This window comes from Osmia bicornis, chromosome 13 (genome assembly GCF_907164935.1).
Source record: "Osmia bicornis bicornis chromosome 13, iOsmBic2.1, whole genome shotgun sequence".
Taxonomy (NCBI): Eukaryota; Metazoa; Arthropoda; class Insecta; order Hymenoptera; family Megachilidae; genus Osmia; species Osmia bicornis.
This window is the reverse complement of record NC_060228.1, coordinates 5,966,385-5,993,823: the sequence shown is the minus strand read 5'-3', so window position 1 is coordinate 5,993,823 and position 27,439 is coordinate 5,966,385. Positions and strand designations below refer to the sequence as shown.

The 27,439-nt window shown below is 38.5% G+C and overlaps 4 protein-coding genes across 7 annotated transcripts in view; all 4 read left to right on the top strand.

The window, feature by feature from the left end:
- Positions 1-16,499, top strand: part of LOC114872601 — a 38,440-nt gene extending 21,941 nt beyond the window's left edge. Inside the window, exons 2-8 of the mRNA XM_046288460.1 lie at positions 12,422-12,607; positions 12,877-13,024; positions 13,102-13,378; positions 13,473-13,716; positions 13,848-13,985; positions 14,051-14,338; positions 14,470-16,499. Of these exons, the coding sequence (XP_046144416.1) occupies positions 12,422-12,607; positions 12,877-13,024; positions 13,102-13,378; positions 13,473-13,716; positions 13,848-13,985; positions 14,051-14,338; positions 14,470-14,852 (1,664 nt within the window). The 3' untranslated portion in view covers positions 14,853-16,499. The remainder of the gene's footprint in view (positions 1-12,421; positions 12,608-12,876; positions 13,025-13,101; positions 13,379-13,472; positions 13,717-13,847; positions 13,986-14,050; positions 14,339-14,469) is intronic.
- A 443-nt stretch (positions 16,500-16,942) lies between these two features.
- LOC114872607 (DNA damage-regulated autophagy modulator protein 1-like) lies at positions 16,943-20,247 on the top strand. Of its 2 annotated transcripts, XM_029179958.2 has the most exons (8): positions 16,943-17,064; positions 17,410-17,562; positions 18,142-18,236; positions 19,081-19,202; positions 19,286-19,512; positions 19,575-19,713; positions 19,790-19,947; positions 20,158-20,247. In XM_029179958.2, the coding sequence occupies exons 3-8, from the start codon at positions 18,166-18,168 to the stop codon at positions 20,233-20,235; spliced, it is 795 nt and encodes a 264-aa protein (XP_029035791.1). In that variant the 5' UTR covers positions 16,943-17,064; positions 17,410-17,562; positions 18,142-18,165; the 3' UTR covers positions 20,236-20,247. The 2 variants fall into 2 exon arrangements, with proteins under 2 accessions (XP_029035791.1, XP_029035792.1); XM_029179959.2 differs by lacking the exons at positions 16,943-17,064; positions 17,410-17,562 and having other exon boundaries at positions 18,150-18,236; positions 19,081-19,161.
- Positions 20,248-21,326: 1,079 nt separating this feature from the next.
- LOC114872600 (DNA damage-regulated autophagy modulator protein 1-like) lies at positions 21,327-24,417 on the top strand. 3 transcript variants are annotated; one of them, XM_046288490.1, is made up of 7 exons: positions 21,327-21,717; positions 22,158-22,494; positions 22,852-22,973; positions 23,142-23,368; positions 23,725-23,863; positions 23,945-24,096; positions 24,230-24,417. In XM_046288490.1, the coding sequence occupies exons 2-7, from the start codon at positions 22,412-22,414 to the stop codon at positions 24,329-24,331; spliced, it is 825 nt and encodes a 274-aa protein (XP_046144446.1). In that variant the 5' UTR covers positions 21,327-21,717; positions 22,158-22,411; the 3' UTR covers positions 24,332-24,417. The 3 variants fall into 3 exon arrangements, with proteins under 3 accessions (XP_046144446.1, XP_046144445.1, XP_046144444.1); XM_046288489.1 differs by having other exon boundaries at positions 21,327-22,074; XM_046288488.1 differs by having other exon boundaries at positions 21,327-22,494.
- A 155-nt stretch (positions 24,418-24,572) lies between these two features.
- On the top strand, positions 24,573-26,554 carry LOC123988427 (dentin sialophosphoprotein-like). Its single transcript, XM_046288459.1, has 3 exons — positions 24,573-24,594; positions 24,663-25,514; positions 25,626-26,554. The coding sequence occupies exons 1-3, from the start codon at positions 24,573-24,575 to the stop codon at positions 26,552-26,554; spliced, it is 1,803 nt and encodes a 600-aa protein (XP_046144415.1).
- The last annotated feature ends 885 nt before the right edge of the window (positions 26,555-27,439 follow it).

The following is a 27,439-nucleotide window of genomic DNA, read 5'->3' as shown; positions in this document are numbered from 1 at the left end:
TCGAGTGTTTTGATAGGGTAACGTGTTCTAAAAATCATCGACACTACTCAAAATAAAATCTTATGGGAAGCTCGTAAAAAATCATAAAGTTTCACGATGTCACAGCACATCCTGTCCAGATGCGTTCAGTTTTAAGGCATTCGTAAATCCTTCGAATTTCGACGTATGAAACGGTTTGCAAACTGCTAGAGAAATTTCTTTTTTCGTCGTACATTATATTCGCTCGCGAAATTTCCTCTCGGTTCGTCCGTCTTTACGTCGACAATTTCTTTTCTATTTTCTCTTCTTACACTGCATTTCGTGTGTTTAACTCTTGAGAATTATGCAAGACTGGGAACGTATGTTTAGTAATAAGCACGTTTAATTGCATCCTAATCTAATAGCAAGCGAAACTGCAGGCTAGTAATAATTGATTTTAAGATAATTGCAATTGCACCTTAACTTATCATGGCATTTGTAATCTAACGATTAAACTCTAGATAATTATGCAATAATTGTGTATCAAAATATGAAAAATTTATTGAAGTAGTATACTATAATAAATGCCATTTTAGAGCTTCAAATTTATCAGTGAAAAAATAAACGAAAGTATAACCATCGTTTTTGATGCCTCCAGTCGAAGCAATGGCACGTTCCACCATTTTATGTCCCTATGGGCTTAAAAACCGTAACATCACAGTTTTTTATTTCCCAATGTATAGAGGGATTACGTTGATTTACATCGAACGAGAATAAAACTGGACTGAAAGTCTGGCAAAAATACTAAAGCAAAAAGGGACGGTGACGTTGTACGGAACGCATGTATCACGTTCAGGCTGGTGGCCGTTTTTAAACCCCATAAAAATGACCGTTAACACCGATGACAAAACGATTCCTTCGTCCCTTTGACAGTTACACTTTTCAGCCACGCTCGTGACCAATTTACTTTCCCTGATTATAACGCACTCCGTAGCTCGTAAATAATTTTTAATATAGTTTTCCCTCGGTATGTATATTATATCTGTCCTCCTGGGCGCAGTTAAGTTCATTCCGGTGAAATACTGAAATTTCCCTCTCGATGCGCCCAGGTGCTCGTATCTTTAAATAAATTGAAACGCATTACCAAGATTATACGCCACCTCCGTCTATTATTTCCGGTTATCTCCGTTTATTTCCTGCCGTGCTAGGATGCGCCCCATCATTAATATCAGAGGATACTAACGAAGGTAATTTCAATTTTAAAATGGGACACTCTATCAATTTAGATCCTTAGGGAATTTTCGGCCCTTCTTGAAAATTAATATAATTCAACGTTGAACAAATTGACTTCATTTTTATAACTATTTCTTAATTTCAAATCCTCTTTTGTATAACTTTCAAAAATAATAAAAAGCAAGATTGACAGCACGAAATTCTGATTTTGAAGTGGATCCCTCTGCCGATCCACGTCACCGATGTTTCGAGCAATCTCAGAATAGAAGTTCGTTCCTGCAACGGGATTAATTCCAACGAGAGTATCAAGTGCCCTCTTAAAAAAAGATTTAGTGCCAGCGTTAAGAACCAATTTTGTGTCGGACGATACTGTTACAAGTTAATAGCCGTTCGTACAACTGATTCAAATCTGAACGATACGACTGTCTCCGTGTATCGTCCGCTCGAATCAACGAAAGTGAACGCGAGTTTCGTCCCGGACAATGGGGTATAAAGAGGATGAAATAGTTGGCAGGAGATGGTGAAGTGTTGTGGTCGATCGTCTGAGGAGAAAGAGATCGATCCATCAATGTCGAACGGTGCTACTTTTCGTGTTAAGTTCAATAGAAATTTAGATCACCAGGAAGTTTCGACGATTAGGATTTTTTTTTTATGAACCTTATGATATTGAATTTCTTAGTTCATTAGGCTATTGTGTTGAAGACAAAAGGTATTTTTTATGGCACTTGCAATTACCATTTATTAATTTGTGAAATAAACCCAAGGGCGAGATTCACACTTTCCAAATTATAATTTCAGAATATTGCAAATGGTAATTGCAAACTTGGAAAAGCAGATACGAAAATTACGAATAGGTGACATCGTCTGTCACAAGTATTGAAATATTTTTTTGAAGAATTCTTTCTCCATTAATATCTAGATGTCACAGAATTGACCTAGCGTCCCGAACAGATCGAAGGGGATGCTGGTATCACACAAAACCTCCCTTCGACCACTTCGTCATCGGATGTACATAACCGACGCCTTCTGTCAAAAGCAACGCATCGTCCCTTCGTGAAGGGTGCGAAGAACCCGGGGCAAAAAAGGGCTGGTATAACCTGCTGGCCAGAAAGATATTCGACGTAAAAAGGGGCAAAGATCCTTTCCATGGATGTCACCAGCAGGGATCGTAACTGTTCTTATCTACAAGAAACGCTCAATAAGACTGACCACCTTGTGTACAGACGAAAGGAACTGCTTTCATGTCGTTGCTTCCATCTTCCATCCATGGAATAAACAGGTTTCATTGGTAGAAATTTCCTTCTGTGCAAAATGATTGCTTCATGGAAATAGTGGTTCCAGTCAGTTGAGTTTCCATCGTGGAAAAACGATCTTATGATGTGCAAGTTAAATGAAAAGGATGCTTTTTCTTTAGATAATGGTTTGCGAAAAGTGGATGTCTTTAAACATGGCTTTGATAGATTTTTTACTTTGAGGAATGTTTTTTTTTAAATAATGGCCAGGCCTCCAGGAGTGGAAATTAGAACATACAATGTCAAAATATAAATTTTGGCAAAATATATTGATGAAAAATATTATTTTGAGAGGAAGGAAATGCCAGCTTGTGGTGCATGCTTGTACTCTAAGCTTATCTGGTTCGGATAACTCGAACATCAGAGGTCAAGTACGAGAAACCTTCTTTACCGGCTCTGAAAACTTGCAAGCTCACTGTTTCAGGGTGTAGAAGACTATCGAAATATCTACCCATGGTACTGTACCCACTTCAGGTATTCTGATCTCAAAATCAATATACCTCTAAATTTCAAAAACACTATTAACATCGACAATGTTCCTGTCAGTCTCAGAAACCTTCAGTTTATAAATTTTTCCTATCATTGTTGAAATAAACTTCATTTAACTAATGTCCAACTTGCAAATTAAATTGCATACACTCCAAAAATTAAAAATCAGGAAATTGGAATTCATCGAATTTCCTCTTAATAAGTTAGGACTTTGCCAATCTATGCCACCCTCAGAAACCATCATTCTTACTTTTCTTCCTTTTCGTTCTTTTCTTATCACTTGGTGATGATATTTCTTTCCGTCCCTTTCTTCAGACTTGCTTCCGATCATATGAAAAATGAATGGGTGCGATCCACACGCGATACGAATGTTCCTTTTCAGCATTCAAGATACAATAATCCAATTTTTTAAACTGAATTAGAATAACAGTAATGCTTCAAAATTATACGTTTTCAAAATTATCCTTAATTATTTTATTTATGATACCAATTACTGGAGATTTTCTATAGCAATCAAGGAGTTGACAATATTTCCATATTAAACTCTTCTTAAATCAGGAAAAACCTTAAGAAAAATTTGAACTAAAGTCATTCCAAGGATCGGAGATTGTTCGAAACTGTTCCTAGTCCAAGTTGAGAACGGTGAAACGAGATTGCCTCGTAGTTTCCGTTCATCATCGTCGACTAAGAACAGGGCAGACTGATGAGTCTTTTATCGTTTACCATCACGTTGGACCTTGACATTGCGACTTTTCCGATTTACCGTTACACCAATTGTCGGTCAAATCGTGTTCCTCGTGGTCGTAGATCACCGTTAGTGCCGGCTACTCCAAGAATTCGACGAGATTGGTTAGACGAAATAGTAGAACGGCCGTTAACTAGGGTCGTCCGTCGAATGGAACAACGAATTCTGCCAATTTCACTGACAATGTATCCGCCGTTTATATATTTCGTTCCTGACGTCAGAGACGATACAAGATTTCATTCAGATCCCTTCTTTCCTGACGATTAAATGCAATTCGAGCGAGAACGAAGAAATTGGAACGATTCTATTCGACTTTTATTCATTTTCCGTTGAAACATTCGGATAATTTCATTCTAACATTTAAATGGAACGTGAGAAATAAAATTGATGGTTTATGGTAAACCTGGACTGAATTTTTATACGTTTGAACTACTTGCTTATTTCTTCTCATAACTGATGAATTTCCTAACTAATTATAGTTTGTTTAGAATCATTTTCGCCTGTTCACGAAACAATGATCACAGAGAAACGATGTAGCGATTAATCACTGAGAAACTCGCACAAAGAGAATTTAAAGAAACGGCGCCATAAAGTGGGTGGATGTGGCGTATAAGATTTATACCATCTGACGATTCGACAGCTGCAAGGTAGGGACCATGATAAAAATAGGACCCTACAGGAGTGTTAAATTAACGATACGTCGTCTGTTCTGCGAAATTCACGCCGATATTTGCGCACTCAGGATAAAAGCTTCGAAAATACACGAACCCTATGCTCCCTTAACTACCCCCATCCATGATAATTTATGGAAGGCTGGACTATTTAAAAATTTGTTTAAATTCTATGATCTTCTCCCAAAATATTGCACTTTAAATCTCCTAATCTAAATATTCAATTCATCCCTTATACCTCTGGGGAAGATTGAGGTACGAACTTAAGTTACCTTAGATCAGAGAAAAGGAATTTTACTGCCAGCACTTTGTTCATGGGATCTACGTTGTTTGTTGGATTTATTTCGAATGTCTACTTTGCATTCAGTGGACGATTTGAAAGCAGTTCACGCGTCGTTCCCTCGGGAAGCTTTAAGATCGCCTTTACCACGCTGTTTTACATAATTCAAGAAAGCATTTCAGTCTTTTAAAACTCGTATTTTGTGTGCAGGATTCACGATCAAAACTTCACATCACAGTGTGATTATTTTAATATTATATGAAATGCAATTTGTACAAATTGCTCTGTGTGAAAAATGAAAAATTTTTTATTTCAAAACGTGGATTAAAGGTAATTGAAGATTACATTGAAGAATTGAGACTTAACCAAGTATTGAGTTAGTTGTAAAGCTTTCAGTCAGGAATTTATGGCTCAATTAATAGAGAGCCAAGGAAAATGATTTTTTCAACGATCCACTCGAGGCGATTAATGGCCTAGAGCAAAATCGATACTCGGTACCGATTAATCGCGCTATCGATCGTTTCTCTGTAAAATTGATCATTTTTATCATCCTGCTGAAACAGGTTCTAATTATCGATCGTAAACTCATCCTTCCTTTCTCCTCCCCTCTTTTTTCTTAATCTGCCATCTCAAACCAGTCGGTGTGATATTTGAAAAATGTAATTATGACTTCTGTTGTATTGATACGACTTTTTCAGAGTGATTCCTTCCTGCACGCTTAATTTATTGCGAATGCTAATTGTATAAGAGGTGCACGGATAACGTATCGGTCGTGTCACGTCAGGATATATGCAAATGATTACAAAGCAATTAAATGAGGCTCGAAATTAGCAAGCCATCATCGACTTGACATTGATTTATGTCAATACAAACATAAAATACACTCGGTCTCGTAATCGAGCAATTATTAATCCACACCCTTTCACGGTTTAAACGTTGAAACATTCCATTTGTTTCTTTCCGTTCCGACTGATTAAACTCTCCGATGGAAAACGTTCTGTATTCGACGCTGATTGATTGTTCCACGAGGAATCAATTGAACCGCCTTATTGATTTGTTCAGCAGAGTGAAACAATGAAACGTAGAAAGTGCATACGATTATTCATTAAGTACAATTTGAATCAATGCTGTACTAATTAACATTTTGCCTGCTAGTAATTGTTTTTAATTTTTAATAAATCAATCAACACAGCTTTCAGTGTATAATTACCATATTAATTTTCATTTTGAGCTTCTGATTAGATTCCTTCTTTTCTTTCTAGTCATTTAACATACACTGCCTCGTTAAAGCAAAAAGCAGGCAATATGTGAACTTTAAAAGCAGCATTCTGTCCATTCCTTTCGCTCATTGAGCTTAACAGATATAGTAATTCAGACGACCATGGAACCCATGGTCGTATGGACACGAAAGCACGTGGCGAGGTCGGAGAACGAGGGGATTGGCCCACCGGATTCCCCTACGCAAGCTCAGCTTGCGACAGTCTTCTTCTGTGAACCACCTAACTGGATCCAGTCCGCGTCCGACAACGCGCACCTCGTCCACCGTGTCGTGACCCTTTCGCGATTCCTGTCACGAAGCACCAATTGAATTTCAAGAAACAAAGGCTCGAGCCATCTTAAACAACCATCAGTTTCATAGGATTAAAAGGAATAACTCGAAGAGCGAAAGTGTGCACGTGAATTGAACTGTCGGTGGTGGCGCGGATTTTTAAGGGTTGAAAAGCACTGTCGCTGTCGTTGTTTTTTCAATTTTGAAAAAATTAAGCCTGTTTTCGAGGCTTAGGAAACACTGCTGCCTAAAATATCAGAAAACCTTGGAAGTTCTAACGAAAACAAAAATTCTAAAATAGATTTCTGATTTTGTATTTAAATATGTTGTGCGAAAGAATCAGAGATAATAAGTGGATGATGGAATAGAGACATTTGAAACCGTGAGTATTGGAAGCGCGGCAAAATGCCGGAAGCATACGAAACGATAGAAGGAAAGGAGGAAAAGAGAGCATGATGTGACAGTTTTGGTGTAGCATATCGTTTCGAGTATTCTTATTCCAGTTGAATAGGACGTAACGTCGTTGACCTCTTTTGGTTCGAAATTTACTACTTCGTATCATTTTTATGCCACGGTCTAGATATATTTGTATAGAAACTTTTATTGAATTGTTTAAAAAAGTATGAATACATTGATCCTCTTTTTTATCAAAATTAATAATATCTATTAGAAAGGTTCAAGTGAAAAATTATAAAAATCTAAAGATACCAGCTTGAAACTAATAAAAAGTCATCACGAAAATAGAAATCCAATGAAACCATTTTCGTCCACATTTCCATTTGGCAGAATTGGAATGGCCATTTAAATTGGAAATGAAATAAAAGCGGAAGTAGCAGTAGTTTCAGATTCCTTGGGTCATTTCATTGCCACGGATCGTTTGCTTCGGAAAATCGTTTAGAAGCTTTCCTTTTTGATAAATTCGCAAACTTTTACTCTCTTTTGCTATATTCCTTTAGTCAATTTCAGTGTACGACGAATATGTTTACACAATGAACACTTTACTTAACGCAACCCCTTGTTCTTTGCTCCTTGTTTGCCGAGCTTTTGCTCTAATACAACAGAGAATAGTACTCCATTTGCTCTCTATTTTCGGCTCTAACGACTATGTTACAAGGCTCTAAGTTCTTCCTTATTTAGATCAAATAATTTGAAAAAAGTAAAAATCTTGAATTTAATTGTCAGCCTGATGCATCTAAAAAATGTCCTTACTATTCATCCTACTTTTATCACGTTCCCTGATAATTCTATTCTTCTCTCTATTTCGTCTGATGAACAAAAAAGTCAACGAAGGAGAAAAGAACGAGGTATCAACTTGGTGAGCCAGGCATTAGTCTCAAATTCAGTCTTGTTTCAAAGTACAACTTCCTACTCGGTTTAAAGAAAGTCCTCCCAGGAAAGTTTCCGAGTAAGAGAATAGAAAAGAGACTTGGTTTGCCAACTTTATCTGTGCGGCTACCTTCCGTCCGGCAGAAGGTATGGAATTTAATCTTCAACGTGACCAGAATAAAGTTTCCAACAAATTTTCACGCTAATATGATCGTGATACTGTATAAATTCATCCAAAAATCAAAAACTAGAATATTTCTGGGTCTGGGTCCGATATCAGAATTGTAGAAATAAAAAATCTATCAAGCAAAAAAGATTTCTGTTGAATATACTTTTCGAATAGCAAATACGACCCTCCCTTCTTTATCGTCATCCCCATCTGTCCCTCGCATATAAAAAAACTCAAGTTTATCTCGAAACCAGTGTATTTTATGAATCTTTGGATGTAGGAAACGAGATACTAAAGGGTGTTGTATGATACAATAAAAGATCGAAAAGAAAAATTACCATATTCAATCAGAAAGTTAACTGGAATTTTCAACCATATTTTTGTACAAAAATAAATGACAGCGACAGTGATTAAAGACAATCAAAGGGTGCTCGTAATGAGAAATAAAAGATAATTGGAATGCACGAGTGGATTATCGAGGGATGAAGACTCGAGAGTGCAACGAAAGGGATGTCATTCACAGTCCCCCTTGCGACGATAGCGGGGTTGCAACTTCCGGCGAACTAGGCGAACCCTCGTTCTCTGGAGAGTGCGAGGGAATCGTTTGTCTGCAGGAACCCAAACCAAAGGAAATCGAAGAAGGCGAAAATAGGGATCCTAGGTTTGATCGTTTGAAACAGCTTGCAATTAAAAACTGTCGACCTATGTTCATCAAAACCTAATATTTTTTTACAATTCTAAAAATTTTAGAATATAAAATTTTGTATTAACTACAAAACCAATGTGAAATTCCTTTTACATTATAAATTTTGTATTATTACAAAACGATATTTCTAACTGTAATTTGCACGTGTCAGAAATTTTTTACTACGGTACTTAAAAACGCATTAAGTATAATGAAATGCACGAAACGTTACGGTACCGTGAACAGCGATCGTAAACTGAAGACTGTCGTCAGTTTTTGTATTGTAGCTGTTTTTTACGTGCCGTAGATACGTGGCAAAATGTACCATAAGACAACATTACTACCCGGAAAGTGGTTGGGGGTGGGTGGTCGTGGTAACCGGCGTTATGGTGCAAATTCTTTCCACGGGAATACATGGGGCTGTCGGAGCCTGGCTGCTGTTGGAAGGGTCGAAACGATATCGCCAACCTATTTGCAACGTAGGTACGACTGATGAATTTTTTAATTCTAACCCTTGATTAGGTACCCACATTACTTCTACAATTAAACATCTTGAAATTATTTATTTTGTCAGCCTAATAATAATGAGACAACCCCTAATTTTTTTCTGTTCAACCTATCAAGAACTAAATTTTAATAAATTTACAAATTTATAATAAGACTCTGAAATTATTCCCGAATACCAAGTACAACAAATACGAAGAAAATCATAAAATTCAGCTCTCGACAGACTCTAGCAACAGGAAGTAGCTCCGGAGTAATATAACGTTTGAATATTTCATGTAGCAAAGATGAAAGAAACAATCGTCCACGGTCTCAGCTCGCAAGACGATAACTATAACTATTCTGAAACGTTCCACTGAATCAAAAGCTATTAGGTTAAGTGCTCGGACCGATTCATTATTATTATTTACTAAGAACCCCGAAAACTGATGGCGCAACAGCGTTATTGTGGTGCTCGTAAAAACGATTTTTCCCAGTTTCGCTTATTCTTTTTTCCCTTCATTTCTCACCTCGCTGCACCCTCTATCCTCGAGATCCTTTCATAGTTTCTTTAGATGTTAACGAGCTCCACTTTCCTTCCACTTTGTTTTCCGTTTGTGGTCTTTGTTGTTTAGAAACAACGAGTCTCAGGAATTTACTTCTGAAGAATTCAAAGGATCCTTAAAATGGTATAAGAAAAGCGAATAATGTTCCTTACGAGAAGAATGAAAAGTTGCTTCCCAAGTTTCATCTTGTTTAATAGTCTGTGATAAAACCAGGATTGTTTGGAATTGAAGTTTTGCAGAGTTGAAGCAAAGATAAATCTAACATTAAACGAGAAACTTTATCTTTGACTTAGAATAAAATTATTCATTTTCATTGCTGAATTATTTGATCAAATTAAATTTCCAATACAAATGATGACCACCATAGCAGTTGGCTGAAGTTTCATCTATGGTGTTTCACAAAACCATTATCGAAATCCCATTCTTATCGAAGGAAAGTACAAAGTTTCAAAGAATAAATTGCTACTTCGTGGGTGTTCGATTATACTCGGCTGGAAGTCTTACGAGATTCTGAAAGGCAGGATAAAATCACCATGAAAATGAGATTACCATCCTGCGAGTCACTGACCTGGTCCCTCCTCAATTCACTTTCCCTCTCGTTCGCCTTTTGGCTTCAAAAGAAACCGAGATTTAAGGATGGAAACGATAGCTAGACGCCCTCGAGATTTTTGATAAAGAATTCTGATCCTGACCAATGACAAGGGCGGCAAGGAACCATGGAAAAAGAAGCGATACGAAATGGCCACGGTGTTACGCCCTTGGCGTTTTTCTTGAAATTTACAAGCTCTAGATAAATCTTCTCACCTCTATTTGTTGCATAGATAGTTTCTGTCCAAAGTCTATTTCTATGAAAAATTGTATCTTGTTCCCTTTGAAATTTTATCAATGGCAAAATAAAAAAGAGAAAAGAATCATTTAATTAAAAATAATTAGAAACACTAAGTTTGTTAATAAAATTCCAGAAGATTTGAAAATTTTTAATGAAAATAATCTTTTTTCATACTTTTCTAAATTAGTCTGTGTTAATGGGTAACATTACCAAAATTCCAAAAAAGACATTGTGGGTGGAAGATATATCCGGTAAACGAAGAAAACGAAGAATTAAGAAAAAAGCAAAAGCGTGATCTTAAATGAGACCGAGCATGCCCGAGGAATGAGTTATTTCCGACGAACGTGGAACATTTAACGCGTGGGTCTATCGTGTTTCAACTGTTCCTGTGAGATTAATAACGATCCCTTTTTGTCACCCGGATAACTAACTGCCTATATAACCAACACGTAGAGAGAATCACTTGGGAAAGTGATCAATAAATTCTTATCTACTGGTTGTTTCTTGCGAAACGTTGATTAGTTTCTGTCACACGTATCTATCAATCGAGATACAGATCCTTCTACTGACAGATTCTATTTTCATCTGAATCGTAATAAATCTTACTTGTGAACTTCACCGATTATACTTCACGAGTTAAGTAAAATTTAACGACTCTCATAGGTACTAATAGCATAGCAAAACTAATTATCCGTAGCTTTAATCATCTACGAATTATACTTTGAAAAGTGATCATTTCAGAAGCCTAAGATTAATTTTATTTTGAGTGGATAAAAGAACGTAAAATTAATTGCGCGAGCACCAAATTGTTACCATTCGTAAAAAGAAGTTGTTAGGAAACATTACCCAACCGGTTGATCGATGATCCACTCGACATCCGCGATTCAGATTGCAGAGAAACGATGAAAATTAATTAAACGACTGGGGCAAATCGAGAGTCGCTGGTCGCTTAGCCTACACGTCGCGACTGTAATTAAAACGGTTTTAACCTGGATCCAGAGTCAACTTCTGTTTAGTTAGTCTGCTTATATTAATAGGCGTCTTAAGAAGATTGATCGGTCGTGGTTGAAGGAAAGTCCAGGTAAGGTATTAGGTGATTGCAAAAGTTTTGATACGTTTCTAAGCTACGTCATTACTTTTACAACAGCGGGGAAACATTTTTTCTTAAAATAATTATCAACGAACGTGATGAGCAACGCTAAATGCTTGATCCTTTTAATAAAACTGAGCTACCTGACCTGTTGGACAAAAATCCTAGCTACGTCAATGATCTCTAAGTGGAATCAATTTATCATTCGGATCTTTTAACGGTGATCCGACGTCGAAATGGGCCGCGAAGATCGTCATGGAAACGGTGACTAGCATGAATTACCTTTGATATATCGGGTGCCGCGATTCGGCTCTAATTGAAGGGTACCTCGAGAACCTGAAGCATTTATTATGATTGCAAACCACTAGTTTGAAATACGACTGAATCGGATCGAACGGCATACGAAACGCATAAATCCTATATCGAACTGATGAGAACGAAGCGCTAGAGAATCTGAATAATGCGATGGTTTGCTCGTGATATTCTGAAGATTTTGTTTCGCTTTGAATTTCCGTATCGTGGAAATTGGAGGAAATTTATTTACAAAATATGTTGATTCCTTCAACTTCCCATTTCTGTTTTATTTCATTTTTATTTCTATTTCCCATCTTTATGCGCCATTGCGGGGATTGCAATCTGTGTGGAAACAACAAAGATGTAAATAAAGATCTTTCAAGATTTTTCTATAAGCTCTTTGACAAAATTTATAAGAAATATATTAAATATATGAAAAATAAAAGAGAAGCTAGAAAATTAAATGCTATGCAAAAGATTTTTGCAGGCACAGCTCGAGAAAATATCTTCTCAGATTACGAATGCATCAAGATAGCTGTGTTATAAGAAACTTTAAAAAAAGGACGAAATATAAGCATAATCAGATAAGCTTGATATATCTTGTAAGAGAAAGAATAAAAACAATGAAATTGAAGAAAATATGATGGACGAAATTGATAACAGGGGTCAAATTTTTATGCACAATTCATCCCCTTTTTATCTATAGAAAATATGAACAAACACAAATATATTTAAGCATGCAAAATGTTATTTCCTTTGCAGGATGGCTGGGAGCAATGTCGACGGGAGTAGCTCTACTAGTTTCGCCAGTGACAATAGCGTTTTGTCGGAGAAAAAGCACAAGACTTACCGCAGTGTTGGGTGGCCTCGTTACAGCACTCGGTTGCCTCTTCACTTCTTTCGCCTCGCAATTTCACCAGTTGTTCTTCAGCTATGGCACCGTTGTGGGTGAGTCACTGAAAAAAAAATCAATAAACCATGATTTCTCCCATATGTCTCCAAAAAACGAAAGATATAAAAAGTTACACAATCATAAGTCTTTGGATCATTTATCTTCAGGAGCAATTACGATTCAACTTTTGCAACTTTCCCCTGTATCATTTCCACCCTAAAAGAGATCCTTTCAAACGATATTTTAAGCAAACAATCATTTTAAGAGGACATTAAAGATTAAGGTAATGAGAAGCTTATACTTTGACATTCATTATTTTACGTAGGCATAGGGGTCGGAATGACGAGGGATTGCAGCACCCTTATGGTGGCGCAATATTTTAAAAGAAGAAGAGAATTGGTCGAGATTTTCATCGTATCCGGAAGTGGCCTTGGTATCGCTGTTATGTCTGCTTTTATAAAAGGAATGATCAGGTAATCGTACAATTTCCAATCACTTTGCTATTATTTTTATGAAATTATCATCAAGGAAATGAATATTTCAATTTCAGCAAAATTGGATGGCGTTTGGGACTTCAAGCAGTGACGGGGGTGGTTTTTCTTACTTTCATCTTAGGTACCTTTTATAGAAGCGCGTCCCTCTATCATCCCCAACGTCGAGCAATTTTGCATTTGAAAAATCAAAAGCGCAAGATTAAGGATAAGAACAAGACGGACGACAGACCACCGTTCTTCGACTTTAGTACCCTGAAGAGTAAAACTGTAAGAATACTACTGATATCGACTGGGATATCTGCCTTTGGGATCAACACTCCAATATTTTACTTGGTAAGGTTATAATTAAAATTGTCGAAAAAAAGCTTTCAGAGCAAAGGGTTAAATTTACTATCCAAGTGCTCCTAACCCTTTTATTTCGTCTCAGGCGCACCAGGCCGAGGAAGAAGGCCTCGGTGACACCGTAGTTCTACTTCAGGCTTATCTCGGCCTGGCCTGGACCCTCGGCTGCGTGGCCTTTGGTCTTTTGGTCGTGCATCGCAGCGTCGAATGCAGGATCGCACGTCAGTATCTTACGCAAGCCGCGGTGTTTGTATGCGGACTGTGTATCCTGGCCCTCACCGCCGTGCAAGGAAATTATCATGGATACGTCATGTTCGCTTGGATTTACGGTACAACAATTTTTCTTGAAAAAAATCGTACCCTCGTAAAGGCCCTGACGTCCTAATTAGACAAAGAGTGAAATTTCTGAGCTATGTGCAATCCCCAAAAATAATTGAATTTCTTTTGATTCATTTCACAGGAATCTTCTGCGGTGGCTACCACTACAGCCTAAAAATGTACACCTACGAAAGGGTGAGAGCAAGAAACTTCGCCAGAACGTGGGGTTTCGTACAATGTTCCCAAGCTATACCCATAGCGATCGGGGTTCCAATTTCCGGTAAATGAACAACGATTATCCGAAGAAATTTAACGAAGAACTCAATTGAATTGTCATTTTTATAGGGTACATGAACGTTGGCTGCGGTGGGAAAGCTGGTTACTATTTCAGCTCGACCTGCGTTCTGGTGGGTGGTTTCACCCTTTTCTTTATAGATCTGCACAGAAGGAATTTATCCAGGCACAAGCACACCAGGTCGAACGGGACCAAGCACCTCTGCGTCTCGGACAGTTGTCCACAACGCCGGAAGCTATCGTTTAGTCAGGAACCGGAAAACGATGGTCCACATGTGGCTGCTGCTGGAGCTGCAGCAGCAGCCCTTGTTCTCGGCACCGAGATATCACCAACTCCAGGTATACTTTTATGATCAAAATCAGCAGCTCTCAAATTTTAATTAATACTAATCAAATGGAATTGAATTAAAGAATGCTGACATAACAGCAAAATATGCAAGAAATGATATAAAAATTGAATTGAATTTCAGGTGAGATGATGGACGCTCTTCAACCAGATAAACCAGAGCTGACATGCATCTCCGAGGAGGGTATCGCAGATATGGATCTCCCTGACAACATGCTCGAGGATCTCGATTATATCGGCGACTGTATAACCTCGTGCAACAAAGTCGAGAACTATCTGATGCTCTCTGAATTCGAGAACAATTTGATCGCGGAGATGCCGATCATCATGGATCGTCGAGGACGAAGATGGTCCATTGCGCGATCAAAAGGTGGCCAACCAGCTATCGAACGACCTGCTACGCTTCAATCGGCGAACGAGGAAACTGATTCCAAACAGAAATGGCATGGGACTAATGTGCCTCCTAACAATAGGGTGATCACAGTAATAGACGAAGCAAGCACGTAGCTCGATCAAAGGATCGTTGCGATATTTGGTGCAGCTTAATTTTTAAAAAGAAATCCACTTTGCTATTCTATTATCTTGAGACCTCAAAAGTAGCTTCACCTTCGATTTAATTTTTCATCAAATCTGCACCGTATGTATGTAAAGAAATTGCAATTTCCCTTATGTTTAAATTATGTAAATTTTAGACTGAAGCTTTATGCTTCAATTTTTTTTTAGCATAACTTGAAATCGTTTGAAAATCCTGAATACCTGACCTGAATTTCTATACAGACTGAACCTGATTGTCAGAACGACGAATTGATTGCAATAGTACAAAACCAAAAAATATTATGCAGGATTTAAGAGAGAGCTATTGGAGGGACTAATTTTATTCGCTCTGCCGTCGATCGTTTGGTTTGTTCCTCTTTTCGTTTAAGATACTTAAGATTAAGGATCGTATTAGCGATAATTTTAGCGAACAGTGACACGCTGGTTTGGACCAGCGGTGCGATTGCTCGCGGTGCAATTAAGGACAATAACGTCGGCTTTCGACGAGAGGAACCACGGAAACGTTCCGTCCACAATGGAGATAACCTCGACTCGCGTCGACGTATTTGTTTAAGCTTCGTGCTAGATCACTGCCACGCGTAGATGCACGAATTGAACGATCCTTCATTAACATAATCAAGGAACTGTGTCTGACCATACAAAAAAATACCATGAACTCTTATTCATTGATCTAAATAAAATTTTTAGAGTTTGCAGAAAATAATAAAATAAAAATATTGGTATGCATCACCCCTTAAGGGTAAGAAAATTAACCCCAAAGGAAAATAGACTTTACATTTTTGAAATTAAGAAAAGTAATGAAAGCTTCAAGAATTAAAATTGAGACTGCAGCAAAATTTTTATAATAGCAATTTTGAAAAAAATATGGATCGTTTAATTCATGTTGATGTAAAAACCATGACATAGAAGACTTCTTTGAAAGGGATTTGTTTAAAGGCCGATGCTTACACGTAGGCAATGCTAGCTGAAGGTATTTGAAACTAGTCCAATCGAAAAGCGATTAAGTGGTAATGATAGTGTAACGATAGAATTATGTAGCCAGAAACGAGAGTATATCTTTGTACCGTCGTTCGAGATATTTCGAGAGTTTTTCTTGGAGCAGCGTTTCTCTTTTTCTGATCGAGCGAGTCGCGAACGGTACAAAAGCAAAGAGATAACGATACTATTTATTTATCAAACTATTTATATTAGAATTATACATACGCATGTCATGTACATACACGCACATACACTTATATATACACACATAACTATATACGCGATAATAAGCGTACACATACGTGTGCTATCGTGAAGTAGATTAAATAAGGTGCTCCGAATTCATTGCAACAGAGTTCTGTTTTATACTCGAAGAAATTTATATTTTTTTTTTGCAATTGGATATGATTAGAATAATTTTCTTTGATCGAAGATCAAAAGTATTGGATAATGAAAAATTTAAACAGAGAACTTAATTGTGTTTGAAATAATTTTTAGATTATATTATCGTTATCATTAGCGATAACACAAGGCTGCTAGTCGATCGTGTTGCTTGTGCAATACAAAGAACAATAAGTTGCGAAGTAACGTTTATTACATGGAACACAGCAACACTGAACAAAACTGCCTATATTGTAATATTGTAACGTTGTTAATACAAAAATGTGATTTTACCAAGTATCTCGTTGTTTTTACCTTTTCCCCCTTGCATCCTAAAATACTTTAACCGATGGCCAAGTTCAATTTTTCATGGATCATTAAACAATTATCTAATTTGGTGTAATGTTTCACACAAAAACGGTAAAAATACAGAGAAATAACAACATTTTTCCCAGAAGCTGTTACCTGAGGAAATCATACTTTTACGTAACATATCAGTGTACGTAATACCGATAATTCGATGTTAATTACGAATTCTTGGTAGCTGGTGGTTGAACGTTTGTTACGCGCGTTGGTATGCGAGAATTATCGAACGCGGTTCGTTGTGCACCAGCAACACTTTATCGATAAATTCTAATTCGCTTTAGTCACGATCTATCCATACCGCAGACGTAAACCACACGCCCACCAATTCTGTGATTTGCATTTGAACGGATACTATTTTCCGTGCATCCATTGGGTTTGATATTCGACGAACAAATTTTGGAACTGATATTCCAAAACAGGATCCACGATCAAATTTGGGGTACATGACGGACCGAAAAATTAAATTCTAATAATTATAGAAAATATTTATTATATATTCTTTTCATTAATAATGCTATCAAAAATTTTCCTTCCCTTTTCTATTTTTAATTTTAAATTTAAAACATTGATCATCAGTGATCCTTATAATCAATTTCTTTAATTTCTTTTTTTTTAATTATTTAATTTGATTAAATTTCTGATACTAATTACCAATCACACCCACGGTAGTTATATTAATAAAAAAGAAACATTTCACTTCATGCCCGAGGGAAATAAACTCCATTCAAAATATAATCAGACAGTGCGTTAATTAGCAGACGGCGTAATTGTGTGTGTTAATCAGTGATTGGCAGGTTACGTACGGCAAGAGGTATGTTAAGAGCTCTGACAGACAGTTGCTTCAAGGCGCCCCATGACGAAGTGCCCCCCTGGCGTAGCCTCTATCAGGTTGTTTGTAAAAAAAAAACCATTCCTGCCACCCGATCGAACCCTCGAGGTAAGATGTCAGGCTTCTTTGAAAAGGCTAACAACGAAGATGATTTACATTCGCGGAACACCAGGCTTTCGACCTTTCGTTGATTCTCAGAACAGCCTTGAACTGTTCTGAGGAACATGAGGTCATAAATTAATTTCTTTTATTTTTTAAACAAGAGATAACAGTTTCATTAAAAAATTTTAATTTTTCTAATAATATAGACATTGAACTCTAATTTCTATTTTAATTATTCACTGCATTTAACCCTTCTTCAAATTTCCAAATTTGCAATTAGTTTCATAGATGGTCCTTTCAAAGAAGGGGTAATTAATCTAGATACTAGACTGTAGAAATTATTATAGCATGATAATCCAACTAAGTAATGAAATTTCATTATAGCAAGCAAATTGAGATGTCTATCAGAATATAATATGACACATCCTATTATTATAAACCTTCCGCTCTAGCTACCCAATTTCAAATACAATTTAATCCCCTTTCTATTCTTGCCTTGTCGCTAAAATATGTCAACTAAATTGTATCCCGCAGTGAAAGCCTAGACAGCGCGATAACTTTTGATAAGAGGAACGCTTGTTTCAGCATTCCAAAACGTGCGAGTAGAGGATGCCCTACGGAAAGTTGCATGTTCTACCACTGAGCCTTTTCATCCTAATCCCAGTGACATTTTTGATTACGTAAGTCTGTTGGGATGAAGATGAATTTCAAATGGGATAAAACTTTGAGCCGTGATAACTTTGAAAATTTCGTGCATTTTATATCTCGTATCGCCTTCGTTTTTTTAACTTTAACGCTAAGAATCTTTTCGAACAATGACTACTGTTTCACGATGAAAATGAAACCGTAATCGAAACATCGACGTCGATGTTCATTACCCTGTTTATTGTTGATCAAGGCCACGGTATCGGAAATAATGATAGCCGACACTGCAATGTAAATCGTAATCAATTCGATTCGTTATACTATGTCGTGTATACTTCATAAGAAATATTGTTCTATAAATATGGCTAGTTTTAAAACGAACACAGGATTTAATGACCCGGAATGTTTTTACAAAGTATTTTATTATTTCTCTTGGAAATTCTATCATTAGCTAATCATATGCTAACGGAAATTACCTATAAATACCTGTAATTAGATTTTTTGATTATTAATTAGTAATTACATAAAATTATATCGTCATAGCAATGTAACTTTTTCTGAGTCTAGAGCAATCAAATATTTCCTGTATGCATAATGCAGGAAAAGGAACTATAATTATCACTCAAAATACCATACTTGATACATTAAATATTAAAACTTGTCTTGGAAACATGAAATTATTACTTAAAACCAGTTACATTGCACTTTGTTATTTTTACTTCCTCGTCCATTTTAATAAGCTCACAATATTAATATACTAATGAATGAAACATCTCAAATTACGTCGTCTCGTTACGTATGACAATACTTTTATTTTGGTAAAATGATTCATGGTCAAATTTCATAATAAATGACTCAGCTTTGAAATTAACATTTCAGATACACCATATCAGTGCATTGGGACCATGTGGTGCCAGGATTTCCTTATATATCTGAAACGGGCACCCTGTCGCCAGAATCGTGTGTATTCGCCCAATTTCTCAATATAGCTGCATTGCTCCGTAAATTTCAATAAACTTTTTATTAATCCTTTCGGTATGGCTACGGTCGAACCGTAAAGGATAATGTTGCTCGTGTATTTCAGTCGCCTGTTGCGTGTACATTAGACATCGACAAGTTTCTCAATGGCAATCGGAAAGGGGCAAAAATCTCGTTAGCAAGAGAATTGTTGTTGTGGCGGCCTGGTGCGGGGCTCTAGCTTGTTTTGGATTGGACATTTTGGCCAATTTTCAAGAAGCTCGAGTCGTCGCGGCTCATATGATAGGTGCTATGACCTGTTTTACAGCTGGAACCATCTACTTTTGTCTTCAAGTAAGATAAGGGCGTATGGTACTTAAATAAGGGTATTCTGATCAGTGTTCAATTTTTTTCAGACATATATAAGTCACAAAATGGTACCAGCAGTAAATAGCAAAATTGTCGTGTACGTTCGTGCAAGTTTATCAATTTTGACTTTAATTTTAACAGTTATGACAATCGTGCCTGGATACATTTCAATGCTACAGTTTCAAGGTAATGACTGTTCATTTTTTTATCTGAGACTCGGCTCAATATATATTGATTCGATGATTGATTTTACATTTCGCAGGTAACGATTACAAAAAATGGCTACCAACAGACGGTGGCTGGGGTTGGCACGTTGCTAGTGCCATTTCTGAATGGGTTTTGGCAATTGTCTATTGCGCTTTTCTTCTGACATTCGTGCCAGAGTTCCGACTAATTAACTTCGAAGATCCTGTGGTCACGGTAGATATTTTATTTGACGACAAATATAATTATTTAACTGTTTAATTTCATTTAGAAAAACTAATGAGATAGTCCTGTATTCAATTAAATTTCGTACACACTGTCTGATTCTTAATTGAGATCAAAGTTCAATGTTGATACGATTTCATTTCATGAATTGGTAATTAAGTTAGGATTCACAATTAAAAGATATTATGTTTCTGATTTTAGCTGATATACTTGGATAAGGGTCCAGACTTAACTCAAAATGACAAAATATCTCATAAGTTGGATACTCAAGAATCTTAAATTACTCCAAAGCTAATCGCTAAGTTATATTTCTTTAAAAAATGATTTCAACCAATTATGTATACCGTTTGTTTCATTTCTCCTGCTAATTCAATTAATTTCTGTTATCATTAACTAACATATTCGTTGTGATAAAGTCTATTATCAATTGATGCCTATTTTGATGGGGATAATAGAAAGCTGACGGAAATACATATCATCTCAGCATGTAAGCTGATATATAATACCAGGAAAAACTGAGGTATGATACGGAGTCTATATGTTTCCTCCTCCAACCAACGTATCAACAACGTTTCACTCTCTAAGTTATATTATTTATTTAACCATCTTTTATTTATCTGAAGAAATAAGCACTTGGTATCAATTTATGATTTCCCTATCGATATATACTTAAATTTTTTTAATCTCACGGTTGATAATGTTAATCATGGAAAATTTTAATCACTGATTTCAGAGAAAACGACATTTAGAAAGACTTAAATAATCTTGAAAGGCCACCTAAATATAAATATGAACTTTGCTCAAATTTTGCTCAAATGGGAGATGAAATTTAGAACCTTGCCCTAAATAATTTAATTTTTTATTTAATATTCCAAGTGTCTAATAGAATTAATTAAAAAATTATAGTCTGGAGAGTGCATAAATGACCAACTTAGTCTATAAACGTGATTTATCTCTCTAAGATCGAGTCTCTTCAGCGAGAAAATACCCTGAAGCTCTTCGCCCAGTTTAAAGATGATAACCGACGATCCTGACGTTGGCAACTGACGATCAACAGCAACATCTTTTCTAACCAAATTCGAACGATCTTAAAGAAGTCCGTACAAAAGTAAGGATACTCGGGGTCTCGTTTATCGAGAAATGAAGCCCGTTATTCAGTCACGCTCGAAGAACGTGTTCAAGAACTAGGCGCCGCAACAGCGGTTCGTTCGATTTGCATAAAACTTGCAGAAAAATATACGCAACCTACGGAATCCTAAATACATGAAAAGAAGTGCGTTTAAAAGATTGTAAAGACTGAAAGGTGGGATTGTAACAGATCTGCCTAAGGTGCGCCAACGTCGATAAGCGTCGCATTGCATATTATCAAGACACGTCCGCGGGAAGCGTCGCGACGTACCTACGTTTCTTGGAGCACGACAACGACGTCGGCGTCAGTCTCGTGGCGCAGCTGCCGAGAGCGCCGTTCTCGTTGGCACAACATCGATCGTGCACTGTCGGCCATAACCTCTGCTATTTCTACTGTCTATTCACTCTGGCCTCGTCAATTTAAACCCCGCAAAACGTAATTAAAATCAACGAATCAAGAAGAAAACTTTCGTGAATCGTTTCTTTTTTTTTAAGTATCTTCGTTGAGCATACAGGGTGCTTCCTGGCTGAGCCAGGAAGACCTTCAACCGTGTGCAACCCCTTTTCGAAACAGTTTCCAGTTTCAGTGAAACGTGACGATAGGTGGACAACTGTCAGTGTCGCATATTAAAGGTACAGCATGTTTCATTTATCGAGAAGATTCGTGCGTTTTCGACGGACAGCTGGTTTCACCTAGACAGCACTGTGCTCAATTCCCTGTTCAAGTAGACAACGCCCGCGTGAGAATATTCGCACGCGTCAGATCCTGTGTCGCTCTCAATCGTCGGCAAACATCGTGCCATGGACACCTGATTACGCGGGACGATATCGAGCACGATATTTTTGCCGCGAGCCGTGGACTCGATTCGTTCGCACGCGTCCAACATTCGTGAGCTAAGTTATTTTCGTTCGCGGAATAATTCAGAAAGGTTTCGCAAGGATCAGCTGGCGTGAGGTTCAAACGTAACGCGACTTTCTCTCAGTGGAAATGTAATTGGGATCGCATTTTGTCGGCGGAAGAAAACAGTGATAGTAACCAGCCACGTGACAACGCGTTTCCTTTCTGTTCGAAGGTGCATAGAAAAGTTGATGACAGTGGAACCGCAGTGCGCTCGTTGTACGCGTCGCAGTGGTTACTTCCCAGGGGAAGGAAGTGGAATAAAAGGTTCGGTCTCTCGAAGGAGACGAGCATGAGTGTTCGTTGCTCGTCGACGCGTGCATCGGCGCGTGTTTCTCCTCGATAGCGACGTCGTTCCCGGACGTCGTCGCCTGACGTCATCGGTTCCGGCGGGAAAGCCAACCACAACCAAATACGCACAGCCGAAACATGGACAAGGAGGATTACTTAGTCAATTTGCATTATCTTCCGATTATATTGTTCATTTCCTTGCCTTCCGTCTTTATTCTCACGTGAGTGGTCGTTCAATTTGAAAGAAATCAAGGTTTCTTTATTTGTCCTTCGATAGCTGGTGCACAAAATATTTAACAATTTTTTAATTTTTTCGGTGCTGGGCTCATTGAAGTGCAGCATGCATAATTGTATGCAGAACGCTGCTTGAAATATTCTTCGTTGAAAATTTGGAATGCAAATTGCCACGAATTTCCATAACGAACGTCAAAGATAGATACGAGATTTAAATTTGCGATGTTGTAATAATTTGCATTAAATATTCTTACATTATTGACGCGATTCTATTAAGATATGATCATTGAATTTTTTTTTAAATTCACTGCTCTTTCAATGTTTTGTTTAATTGTTTTTTGTAGTTACGTAGTAGCGGTTGTATTGGGCCACGTGGAAGCTGGGTTTCCTTACATCTCCGACGCAGCTTCGTATGCACCAGAGAGCTGCATATTCGCACAGTTCATCAACATGTTAACGATGCTCAGTGAGTGCACTATGTCGGCATTTAAATTTTTCTACGCTGTTGAGGCGAGAAAATCGATTGACCCGTTGCACGTGGTACAGTAGCCTCGATTCTCGTTAGCAAAGGACAATCGAATACAAAACTTTGAAATATCCAAAAACATTGCTAACATTGATTCATGTTTTTCAGTGTCATTCGTCATCTACATAAGGTACTCTCAGGTGAAAGAATATTCGAGTACATTTAGCCTACAGGAATCCTTGTCAAAATGGAATTACTGGTCCTTAATTTTTGGTCTAGTGGGCACCTTCGGCCTCTCCATCGTAGCGAATTTTCAAGAATCGACTGTGATAGTTATGCACTTCATCGGTGCATTCCTTTGTTTCGGTGCAAGCACTGCGTACTTTTGGACACAGGTACGTAACAATTCAGTGTGAATTTAATTTTCTCCCTTTTCAATTTATTTCTCCTTAATCGGATAACTTTTATTCGAATTCCATTTGACGCAACCCATAGCAACGCGGCTGTAAAAACATTCCACTTATCCCCTTTGGAAAAGTTCCTAATGAAACTTTCGTTCGTCCGAACAAAAGAGCGGGGATTAAAATGAGCGAAAAGCCGTGGATGAAACATCAATGTCGCTTAATTGGATCAAGCCAAACGAAGGCTGATTTGTTTCCCTAGGTTTGCGTAACTTCCTGGATTCATCCACGGCACGAAATTCTCTCTGAAAATATGAGACCTTCTTTTCATCGACCCATTCTGTTTTCAGGCTGTGTGCACCTTCTATCTGCATCCGATCGGAAGTTCTTTGAGACTGGCGCATTTTCGTACAGCATTGTCTACCTTCTGCACTGTTTGTTTCTGCATCTCCGTCGTTACAGGCACGCTGGCGTTTGCGGCCTATAAGGGTTGGTTCGTTGTGTTCCCATCCCTCTTAATTATATTTCTTCCTCAAAGTCTTAACGAGGTACGATGATACTTATTTCCAGGTACGAATCCTCAGAAATGGTACAAGGAGGACGGTGGCTGGGAATTGCACATGGCTAGCACGGTTACGGAATGGCTATGCGCGATTGCATTCTGCATCTACATTTTGACGTTCAGCGATGAATTTAAGAACGTCAAAGTTACTCACCCAAAGGTAGATTGAAATTTTCTTGAAAGGGACATTTCTTGAAAGGACTTTTCCCCAATTTTAAATAACTATAGTGTAGATTACACAGGTGTATCATTAGTCAACTGTTAACTAGCAATCTTGTCCTTTTTTTATCCAGGTTTTGTGCACCCGAAATCGAACAAGGCTGACCAACGAGGCGCTAAACGAGAGCCAAAACTCCGCGATGGCCCAGCATCGACACCCGGCCAGGGTCACCTGATCGCTGATAGGCAGAGGCGCCGGTGGTTACGTCAACCTCCTATCACACTCCCCAGTGAACACCCCGTGTCCCGGTTACAGGTACCGCGAGTCTCGCGAAGCTTTGTTGGACGAAATCGAGCCCTTGGTGGCGACGACGCCACCAGCTATCTGCGAGGTTGAAGGGAGAACCGACGTCCTCTGCCCGGTGCAGATACACGTGCAAGACCCAGTGATACGACGACGACCGACCAGCGAAGAGGATGCTGAGCATAATCGCAAATGGTGCGAGGATCGTTCGAAGAGGTGGATAGATCTGGACGAGAACGTCCTGGATGGCTACATCCTGATAGACGACACGTGTCTGGAACGCAGTGTCGTTCCAGATGAGACGCAGGAAGTTTCTTATCCCGAGGGACCCACCGACGGCGACGACGACGAGGAGGATGCTGACAGTCATGGCAAAGAGGAATGTTCGATTTACGGTAGAACAAGGCGAGCAACTTCGAGAAAAACTCGAGAGGACTTCGACCTGAGCACAACCTACCCGCTTGCGAACAGTCATGGAAACGCTTATCGTGAATCTACTAGCCACGCTAGATACAGTGAACTATACTCCGAATTAGCAGTGAGAAATTACTTGGAGATTAATAGAGACGATGTAGCGAACTACTCGGTGGCTAATAGCCACGGTGATCATAGTATATCATCCGAGAACAGGGAAAGAAGCATCAGAGAGAACGCGGAGACTGATCAGCTGGCTTGGGACACCAGACAGCACACTAATTACGAAGTAGCTAACAGTCATAGCAACTACAGGGTTTTCTATGATAGTCGAACGCAGCAGAGGGATTTGTTACAAACGTCTGCCTGGCCAGTAGAGCCATGGAGGGAACACACGAATACTTGCGTGACAGAGGATACGACACGGAAATCGGAGAACGTTGAGAAAGTAGACGAAGAATCGAAGAAGAGCAGTCGATCACAAGTGAAAAGCGATTCCAGCAAGGAACCAACGTGTGACATTGAACAGTGTCTGGTTCAAATCGAGGAGAGCCTCTTGAACATCGAACAAAACCTCCTTCATGTGCAAGATCTTGACATCCCGGAATTGAGGAATCTTTTGTACAAAAGTCCGAGCATTGAGAAGAGCCTTTACGAGGTTCAGGATCTTCTCTATGCCGATGGTATCGTTCCTGTAATAGGTAAGAGGAAGTCTTCGACCCTCGAATCCGAGGAGGAAGACGAAGAAGATGATGAAGATGAAGAAGAAGAAGAGGAGGAAGTTTGGATAGAGCGTACTCTGACTGTGAAAGACAATGACAACGAAGATGACGATGCTGGTGCTGGTGCTTTCGACGCGTCGAACGAAGAGTCCTCTGACACTGCTAACGCCGAGGAGAACAATCAATCAGGATCGATGGACGATCAATCGAACACTAATTGTGTGGACGGGTCAACGGTGTTTCGAGAAGCCAGTGACTCGAATTACACTGAGAAGGCGATGAACTTTATTCCAAACAGTCTGAACAAAACGCTGCCCAGAAGAATCGTTCTCGATGGAACCAGAGAGAACATCAGGCTCTGTTCCTCGGAACCGGAGGAATCGATGATCATCGACTACAATTTGAACACCAGTTGCGCGGATAAGAAACCATTTTGTCGCGACAAGTGTCACAGTAGAACGAATTCCCTGGACGAGAACTCGAAGTTCTCCAATTTGGACTCTTCTGACAAACGCGAGACTGGTAAAAGCTCTCTGCAAAACTTGCTGTTCGAGTCGACGAACAATAATTTCCTTGATTTTTCTGGGAAAGCCAGGTCCGAAGAGATGTTACAGAACAGAACATCGAGAACGAACAAAAAGGGAACGAAGGAGAAACTTTGGACCAACGTGGAGGCTAAGACGGAAGACTTCCGCAGGAAGTTGGAGTCTATTTCTTTCGCTCGGACGACGAACCTTACACGCCCACGTGAAAAGTCACGAGGTACAGGGTCGACGGATAAGCTCCAGGATAAGGAGAAGGAATCCGTAGGTGGCAAGAGTTTCGATAAGAGGAAGAGGAAGAAAATGTCGAGCAGAAGTCAAAGCTCTTCTGAGAACGCGTTAGTGCCTAGCAAACTGATCTCCTTGTCTTTGTCCCTTCTCCTCGCGGCTTTATTGCAAGCTGTCAGGTGTCTGACCGACCTGGTGGAAGACGCTTTCAGGTCTGTCAGCTACGACAGAAGCGGCCTATTGCAATAGACCGCCATGGGAATCTCCCATGGGAACACAGTAGCGTCCACGACAAAATATCGCGTAAGAATGGTAATGTTAGATGGCACTAAATATACTTATTTTTCTTCATACAATCCATACTTTGTCGAATGCTTCCTTCTGGGGTAAGGATTTTCGGATCAATTTTACATGATTAACTAAAATTTCCTTGAGAATCAAGTAAACAAAAAAAATAAAAACCCTCTAATTACAAAATCACTAATGATATGAAAAAAGTTATTAAATCAATTTCAAAATTTTATCAAGGAAGTCTTTGTCTGTTATATAAAATAGATCTGAACATTCCACCAAGGCGACCACGTTAGATTCAACGACAAACCAACAAATCTTCTTGTCAGTGTTAGAAACTTAGACAGTGAATGTGATTAATATTACAATAATTCTGACTCGACACGAAGCATGGGTAGACACTAGTACTAGTACACGATGAAAGTAGCGAACGTTCTAATTAAAAAAATCAACGTGATTAAACGTAATCCATGTCACCTACGATGTTCACCCGACACTTCCAAACTTCAACCATAGATGTTTCATGTGCAGTCTTCTTCTAATTAACGATTAAGTACCGAGACGCGTCGTTGCATTTAATAAGGTCGCCTTCGCGGAACACCTAGCAACCAGAAGGTAGAAATCCTAATTGAAACTTCCACGAAGAAACCTATCATTTGCAACCGTAAACGTCCAGAAGCTGCAGCTGATGTCTGTGATAAACGCAATGTTTAACGATCCATAATTATGTTTCTACACTGTACGCTTCCGATACGAAAGAAGTTTAATTGTAAAGGAAAGCATTCGATTACGCGCGGTCGTTAAACGAGAGACTTTTGTCGAAGGAATTAATTAAAAGGTGCT